The 9,149-nt window shown below is 33.5% G+C and overlaps 1 protein-coding gene across 1 annotated transcript in view; it reads left to right on the top strand.

The window, feature by feature from the left end:
- The window catches only part of KIAA0825 (KIAA0825 ortholog), a 429,492-nt gene that overhangs the window by 79,003 nt on the left and 341,340 nt on the right, over positions 1-9,149 (top strand). Inside the window, exons 4-5 of the mRNA XM_010831930.1 lie at positions 3,291-3,453; positions 6,507-7,176. Coding sequence (XP_010830232.1) covers positions 3,291-3,453; positions 6,507-7,176 — 833 coding nt within the window. The remainder of the gene's footprint in view (positions 1-3,290; positions 3,454-6,506; positions 7,177-9,149) is intronic.

Here is a 9,149-nt window from a genome sequence, read left to right as displayed (position 1 = left end):
CTCCTGCCTTCAGTCTTTCCCAGCATCAGGTTCTTTTCCAATGAGTCAGCTCTTTGCATCAGGTGGCCAAAGTACTGGAGCTTCAGCTTCAGCTTCAGTTCTTCCAGTGAACACTCAGGACGGATCTCCTCTAGGATGGACTGGCTGGATCTCCTTGCAGTCCAAGAGACTCTCAAGAGTCTTCTCCAACACCACAGTTCAAAAGCATCAATTCTTCAGTGCTCAGCTTCCTTTATAGTCACATTCATACATGAAAAACCATAGCCTTGACTAGACGGATCTTTGTTGACAAAAGAATGTCTCTGCCTTTTAATATGCTGTCTAGGTTGGTCATAACTTTCCTTCCAAGGAGTAAGTGTCTTTTAATTTAATGGCTGCAGTCACCATCTGCAGTAATTTTGGAGCCTTAAAAAACAAAGTCAGCAACTGTTTCCCCATCTATTTGCCATGAAGTGATGGGACCAGATGCCATGATCTTAGTTTTCTGAATGTTGAGCTTTAAGCCAACTTTTTCACTCTCCTCTTTCACTTTCATCAAGAGGCTTTTTAGTTCTTCTTCACTTTCTACCATAAGGGTGGTATCATCTGCATATCCGAGGTTATTGATACTTCTCCTGTCAATCTTGATTCCAGCTTATGCTTCATCCAGCCCAGTGTTTCTCATGATGTACTCTGCATGTAAGTTAAATAATCAGGGTTATAGTGTACAGCCTTGACGTACTCCTTTTCCTATTTGGAACCAGTCTGTTGTTCCATGTCCAGTTCTAACTGTTGCTTTCTGACCTGCATACAAATTTCTCAAGAGGCAGGGTCAGGTGGTCTGGTATTCCCATCTCTTTCAGAATTTTCCACAGTTTGTGGTGATCCACACAGTCAAGGCTTTGTCATAGTCAATAAAGCAGAAATAGATGTTTTTTTGGAACTCTCTTGCTTTTTTGATGATCCAGCGGATGTTGGCAATTTGATCTCTGGTTCCTCTGCCTTTTCTAAAACCAGCTTAAACCAAAATGAAGACAAGTTTCATGTTATTTCTGAAAAACTATATGAAGATCTTGCGTCATTTAAGTCTATCGATATATAGACCTCATCCCACCCAAGATTACCATCTCTATCAGCAATATTACTGCACATATATGAAAAATAATGTTATCTTTTAGATGTTGAAAATGAATTTAAAATTATTTTTGACATTCAAGAAGAAAAAAATTGGCAAGTTACATTACAAACTGACATTCATCTTAAATTTTGAAAATACTCATTTGTATAATAATTAGGTGATAAATATCAAGAGTTCAGCAAGATGTACAGACAGTGGTGAATGGCAGAATGACACGTTATACAGCTAACTAAAAACAAAATCAGGTACAGATATGATATACAGCCAACTGAAAACAAAATGAGGTAGAGATGAATTCTATCACCTTAAAATTTGTGGCAAATGATTTTAAAAGCCAGCTCAAACTGTCTTCAGTTTTATCAGTGAGGGAGGTCCTCTGAAATGCAACTGCTCAATCCCTTTATCAGTGTTTGAACAAATTGCTGAAATCTAGCTCTCTGAAGGCTTTACTCTATTTATAAAGTTGTAGTTATTGGCCTCTACCCAGATTCAGATGTTAGAGATTAGCCTAAAAGCTGAATCTTGATTGAAATAGATTTAGGTAGACTAGCAGCCGAGCCTGTCCAGTTCACATTGCTGCAATCTATTAGGTTTCACTGAATGAGACACAGGAGGATGCTATCATAAAAAACCTTTGATAACCAGTCCCTGGAGTCAAGGTGTGAGCTTCGGGCATCGTGTTTCTCAGTTCACAGAGGTGCATACGTAAATGTAGAAAATATATGCCAATCTTGTGCCAGACTTGGAACTGGTATTCCTGAATAAGCCTGTTTCATCAGAAAACTGAATGGCCTGTGGCCTAAGGTGCTATTGTTTTTCTTGTAAGTTCTTTGTTTTCATGAAAAGGCTTTTGATTCTCAGAATGTATTTGTTTCAGAGTAGTTCGGTTTGAATTCACTCATGCTCAGAAGTCTCCTGAAAAGCTTTCCTTAGAATTTTAGTGTATGTTTTATATGCAAGCAATACCTTGTACATTTTGAAGAAAAGAATTTCATATGATATCGATTTTAATTATCAGAGCTTGGTTTCCAAAGCCTAAGTGTTTCTATCACATGTTGATAATGAACAATAGTGATATTTTCAAAACAGTAGCAACTTTTTTGGTAACAGATGTTTCTTTATACTATTACGAAGCAAATGCATAACTGTTTGAGGTGAAGGGATTCAGCTTCAAAATAACTTTGCTGTTTATAAGCTTTCTTGCAGTTTAGATATGCTGCCATCAGGTGGTAGTAATATGTCATATACATGTGACTCCACAAATGACATTATGCTAAGGTCATCACAAAGATTTATAATAATTAATGCACATTTGTAAATGAAAATTAAAATAACATATTACATCTTTTTAGTTTCAGAGCTGAAGATACTTCTAATGGAATTTTTAAAACATGTGTGTATTGGTAGATGCAATTGGGCATGTTTTCTCTCTTCCTTTATGTATTCACTTGTAAATGAAGAGTTTCATCTTATGCTTTCAAGAATTTTAGAAAATACAGAAAAGTAAAATTAAAAACACCAAATTTTCATCACTCAAAGATAATTGTTATTAAACGTTTGTTTCATTTTCTTCCAGTCTTATTTTTTTAACATGCAATCTTTACTGTATTTTGGATTTTTTGGTGTTTTTTTTTTTTTTTTTTTGGAGTAGAGTGTAGTGGCAGGAAAAGATACTTAGCTGTAGTAACTGTATATACAGCATATATCTTTTATAACTAAATTGTAACTTGTTTGTAACTGTTTTGTGATTTCTTAATTTGGATTGGTTGAGGTTTTCCATAATTTAGTCAATATATGTTTCTGATTTCGGTCATCAAGAGTGTTTTATCTCTGTCTTCCATCCATTGCCTACCAAAAGGATCATTATTTCATTGCAAATATGCTTGAAATTTTATTTAACACAGATGAATTTCTAATTAATCTTTTAGTAGCTAGATATGTTTCCTCTATTGCATTTGAAATGAAACTGTCAGAAAACTTGAACTTCCAGTTTTCAATTATGAACGAAAATATACAGTTTTCCTGTTACTGTTTTTATATTATATGGGTGTTTTATAATTTTGGAAATTGTGTGTCACCAGGTACTGCATATAAGCATTTTAGGGCCCTGTGATATGTGACAGCTCCATACCCACTTCCTACCAAAATAGTTTTTTTCTTTTCTTTTATATAGCATAGAACACTGCATTAAAGAAATACAGTCTGAAGTTAACAAACAGTGTCCAGATGTACAGCTGCGAACGACGACTGACTGTTTTGAATGGCTAAATAATTATAATTCATCCAAATCACCGTCCATTCCCCATGGAGATTTGATAAAATTTCTCAAAATACTGGTAAAAATATGTATAATCTTTGCTTTAATGGTGGAGTGGGGTGGGGGAACCTGAACTACATTTCATCCAGTTTCCATATATGAATATTTATTTCATTGACCATATTAGCCTGTCATATCTGGGGTTTGTGTTTTGTTTTACTTCCCTGTCTGCAGTGGAATCCAGTGAGCTATGTGTTTTTATTTTCTACTGCGATTTTTATCATAAAGTAAAGTTTATATAAGTGGGCATTAGGCATTATAATTCCTGGGTGACTTGTGGTATGATATTTGCCATATCAGCACCACAAAATGTATTGAAATGTACTGCAATTGTCCATCAGAAAATTTGATATTCATTACATTTTGTGTCACTTCAAAACTACTCATTTTCCTGGGCTCATTATTAAGCACAATAAGATCAGCATTGATTGTATCTGTTAAGGAGCCTTGTCCACCACTCCATTCATTCCCAACCTGCAGGCATATCTAATTCTTTTCAATCAAGGCAGCGATTTCTACAAGACCACTGTTAATTGATGGAATATTATTACATTGGTCACTCTTGGATACTGACCACTCTCTATGTTAGAGAGGTTTTTATAGCCTTCAGTAAGAATACTTATTTTATTTTACCTATATCTACAAAGGCAGCTAGCTTGCAAAATCAGTTTCCTAGGGAAATAGCACAATTGTCAGAAAGCAGGATTTCTGTAGCTATGGTTTTAATTTAATTTAGGGGGGAAAAAAAGGCACTGTTTCTGTCTAAACATCAAACCTTGACTCAGGCAGATGTGGAAAATATCTTGAGGTTGTAGATGGCTTAGGATGACAGAATCAGATGAAAATAATTTTTGGCTGTTATTATTATTGCAGATGTCTCTTTAATGTTTACAGGGTAATAAAAGGAAGAGAAAGGAAGATTATGTGCCCTGAAGGCTTATTCTTTTAAGAAAATCCTCTCACCCATTATCTCTTGAAGGTGGAGCCTTGAAGAATAAATATGGATATAGTTATTCCTTTAATTTCTATTAAGAGCCATGTGTAGTGAATTTCATTAATATTGATGTAATAATGCTTTCTCATTTAATTAAAAGCAAAAGCTTTTAATTATCTTTTAATCTGTCACACATAAGTCATTCTCTATTCACTGCAGGGCAAAGGCCGCCTTAGTTTTTGCTCAAATTCATTAGACTGCTAGGCCCCTTCCAGACCTAGGGTTTTTTTTTTGTTTTTTAACATAATTGATCATGTTATTTTGAGAACAGAACCACATTATTAAAACAGATCCAGATTAAAACGACCTTATCAAATTTTTACATGCGGAAAGTGTCAATCTTGACAGTATTTTTTCATACCTCAATTTTTTTCCCCATAAAGTGTTTTTTTTTTTTTTTTAATTAATTATCTAACTATTTAAACAAGGAACAGAGGTTCTCATTATGGCTATTCTATAAAGTCATTTTCAAAATTTGAGCAATCAATACCTAACACATGTTTTAAACCTCTGTAATCTATTATTCTTTAAATGTTTGCTTGATCAAGTATTTACAGTAATTGACTGATTTAAAGAAACCCACAGTTGAGGCACTAATAAGACCAGTTTTTCTCTACAGAATTTACCATAATGCTGGTGTTCTGGACTCCTGTCTAAGGACATTTATTTTCCAGAAAGTATCAAAGAGAACTAAATAGAAGAAAGAGAGAAAGCGGAGCTTCAGAAAAGTCAATTTACTGTTTGGTTCTCTAGAATGTGGATGGAAAGAACGCGGATGAGGGGAATGGAACCAGGCGTCCATTCTTGGTTCTGTGCTCTATTGTGTGTGACATTTGGAAAGTAACTTACATGTGCTGCACTTTAGCATCCTTCTCTGTAAATTGGGGTCTTAAGTATCTGCATCATAGAGTTTTCCTTATGAATAAGTCAGAGACTCTAGAGAAGAGTACTTTTTATATAATAAACTGCTATACGGATATTAAGTATTATTATTTATTGCAGATAGAACATCAAATTAGACATCACAGTGCTTAGAATCACTGAGAGATTGCCCTAGAATATGTCTCAGAGTTGTTCATGATTCTGAGTCACAAATAATACCTGTGTTACCTTTGTCAATAAGAAATTTCAAAGCTGGACTGATTATAGACCGATTGAACCTTGCTTCCATTAAAAAAAAAAAAAAAAAGCAGCTTGTTGCTACTTAGAGAATATAAGCTAATGTCTGTATGACCTGAAATAGACATCAGGAGAGTCAGCATGTAAAGAGAATTTGTGCATTTAATTCAAAGTCCAAAAAGAAAGTAATTTTTTTGCTCCTTTTCTATTCTTAATTGCACCTATAGTTGTTTCTGTCAGTTAACACAGAAAGTGTAAAAAAAAAAAATTCATATCTTTTGAAGAACAATTGTGAGTATTTTTTTCTCATTTTGAGTTAGTTATTTCTTTGGAGAGAACTGAAATATTCTCAGTCTAATTTCCAAAGTAAAACCTTTCTTAACGTGACTCAAAAAGAAATTTAAATGAAAGTTAAAATCTTCCAATGTATTAAACTATATTTCTCAGGATGGCAGCTATTAGTAAGCCCTAGGCATAATACTTTGTTTAAAGGTCTCCATTCTCTATGTTCATTTGGGGTTTTAGAATAATAAGTATACTCATTCAGGCATGAAAATTATCTACTAGGTATTAATTAGGGGTGTCATCTTAAATTTATTTTGTCTTAGGGGTACATTTCAGTTGATATTTTACTATAGATTTTTATTTAGAATTTTTAAGCTAATGCTTCCATACAGCTCAGGTTATATCAGGAATGGATAACAATGAAGAAAAAACTGTGTGTCTAGAAATCTAATTGAAAAATTCGCTCATCATCTGGCTTTACAAAACTTAACAGACCACAAAGCTAATATTCTAAAATGTCTGAACTGATTAAATTTCAAAGGCAAAAAAAATTTTTTTTTAAATTATAGTATTGATTCTTGAAATGAATTATGAAATTCTGTATAACTGTAGAAATCATTTTCTCCTTCTATTCTTATAATCACATTTCTAACATTATGATTTACTTTTATTAGCGAGATTTGTTGAAGAATGAACAAAATCAAGAAGAAATGGTGTTGAATTTACTTTGGGACCTCTCCTGCCAGAGCAGTGTTTCATTCCCATCCACTGTAAGTGGAGCATCTTTTCATTTCCTCTCTAGGACTTCTCTTCACTCTGTTGAAGATCATTCCTCAATGGATGTAAAGTCTGTGTGGGATGATATAAGACTACATCTTCGACGCTTCTTAGTGAACAAATTACAAAGCCACAATGAAATAAACAATTCACAGCAAAAAATTTTGTTGAAAAATCAGTGCATACAGCAACTCTTATTTCTTTATCCAGAATCAGAAGTTACAAGCAAGTACCAAAACATACAGAATAAACTGTTGACCAAACTTCTGCAGAACTGTTTTCCTTCTTTTAGCAGAGAATCAAATTTAGACATAATGGCTGATAGATACCAAGATACAATGCTTAAGTTATACTCAATGATAAAAGAGGATTTTAACACACTGCATGAAATTTTAGCTTCATCCTCAACAGTGAAATTCATTAAAGAAACTTACCTGGATACTGTTACAGAAGAAATGGCAAAATTTCTTGAAAATTTTTGTGAGCTGCAGTTCAAAGAAAGTGCTGTCCGTGTGGTTAAAACAAGCAAGAGCTCCAGCAGGCATAGAGGAACAGTGCATGCTTTGGGTTAGTGATTTTTTTAAAATTTCTGTTTGGTTTAACTTAAACCTTTTAAAGTCTTTACTTTTCTAACTTTTCTATTTGGTTAAACTTAATTGCAAACTTGAAAATAAATCAGAAAATAAATGTTGTAAAATTTTCCACTTCACATTTCTTTTACACTTTTCTTTTTCTCTACGTATAGTAATAGAAGTGTTTTCTTTCCTATCATTAAATTGTTAAAGATATTGGAATGTAAGTCAGAAATATTACCAGTAAAACTTTCAGTTTTCTAATCACATAAATTACTGGATGAAACATTTAACTCATTTTATCTTCCAAGGCTGAAGCTTTAAGTAAAGAGAATTGTTGAAGATTTCTTGACATTTTCATTAATTAAAATGAAAGTTTAAAATTCTGACATTTTATTCAGCCAATGGCAATACAGACCTATTATGAAATGCTGATTATAAAATTCTATATTATAATTGGTTGTAGAAGCTAGCATTGGCTATAGCTGATTTAAAAAGTTCCTCTGATGTTGTTCCTATAAGAATATATACAGTGGAAGAGGATTTGAAGATTCTTAATTTTAATCAAAAGATAAAGGAAGAAAGAATCTGTCATAATACATTTTCTTGTCATTTTAGTTTCTTACCAGTGAAGAAAAATTAAGGTTGAAAATATGATTATTTTGAAAATTATGATTACTCATGCTTTTACATAGAATGCTGAGATATACTTCTAAATAGATTCCTAAACTGTATTTTTATTAATAATTATTTAAGAATTATCATTTGGTGACTTGCTGTTTTTTACTTTATAATCACTTCATAAAATTTCCATAGCTCACTGTATTTTACCTACCTTCCTTAATAAGATACCAGGATACCAAATTGCTCTGATATATGAATATATTATATATTATATGAACATGATATATGAATTTTCAAATAATTTAATATTTTCTCTTAGAATATTTATTTTCTTTGGGAAACTATCACATCACAGAACAGAGATGCATCACCCAAGTTAAGGTCACAGCAGAATACAAAGTCAGTTCATTTAGGAACATTGCAGTTTTACTCAAAGTAAATAGATCTTCATTTTAATTATTACATAAATTTTAAATGCATTTTTACAAGTACACTTATTTTCTATAATTTTTATGTTCTCTCAAAAAATTTCTGGTTACTTGTAAAGTGCTTTCAATATGAAAGTTTTATGTGTTAAATGCAGTTTAGTTTATAACAGAAGAAAAGACCTATATATGATTAAAAATGTGTAAGTTGCTATGGAGTCTTTAGGGCTGGTAGTGAAATGTTTTCCATTCATAAGAGAGAACAATGTGTGTTGGCTTCAACACCAAAATTTGAAGCCCTTTCCAAAAGTCCAAATGCATTGAACTTTCCCAAGCTGCTGCATCTGAACTTTGGTATAAATCACGTGTTAAGTGAATGTTTTCCTTGTGCCACACACTGTAATAAGCACATCCCTTTCCTTAATATCCCAATTTCATAAACAGAGAAGCTTAGAAAGATTAACTTGCTTTTGGTCCTTTGCACCAAGTCAGGATTCACACACCCATGTTCTTTACCATCATGGTATTGGGCTTTAAAGTGTAAAATTGAATGCTTTGTCTCTGTAAAAGAAATTTCAAACAGCACTGTTCTAGTGGGCTGCCTGAAAATCAGTTCAGTTCAGCTTTGTTGAGTACCTGCCATAGGCAAGACATTTAGCAGCTACTGTATTGAAGGTTTCTAAGGAGAAGGCAATGGCAACCCACTCCAGTACTCTTGCCTGGAAAATCCCATGGGCGGAGGAGCCTGGTGGGCTGCAGTCCATGGGGTCGCGAAGAATCGGACACGACTGAGTGACTTCCTTTCACTTTTCACTTTCATGCATTAGAGAAGGAAATGGCAACCCACTCCAGTGTTCTTGCCTGGAGAATCCCAGGGACAGGGGAGCCTGGTGGGCTGCCGTCTATGGGGTTGCACAGA

This window comes from Bison bison, unplaced genomic scaffold, assembly GCF_000754665.1.
Source record: "Bison bison bison isolate TAMUID 2011002044 unplaced genomic scaffold, Bison_UMD1.0 scf7180017864533, whole genome shotgun sequence".
Classification (NCBI taxonomy): domain Eukaryota; kingdom Metazoa; phylum Chordata; class Mammalia; order Artiodactyla; family Bovidae; genus Bison; species Bison bison.
The sequence above is the reverse complement of the archived record's forward strand: the minus strand, read 5'-3'. Positions and strand labels throughout refer to the sequence as shown.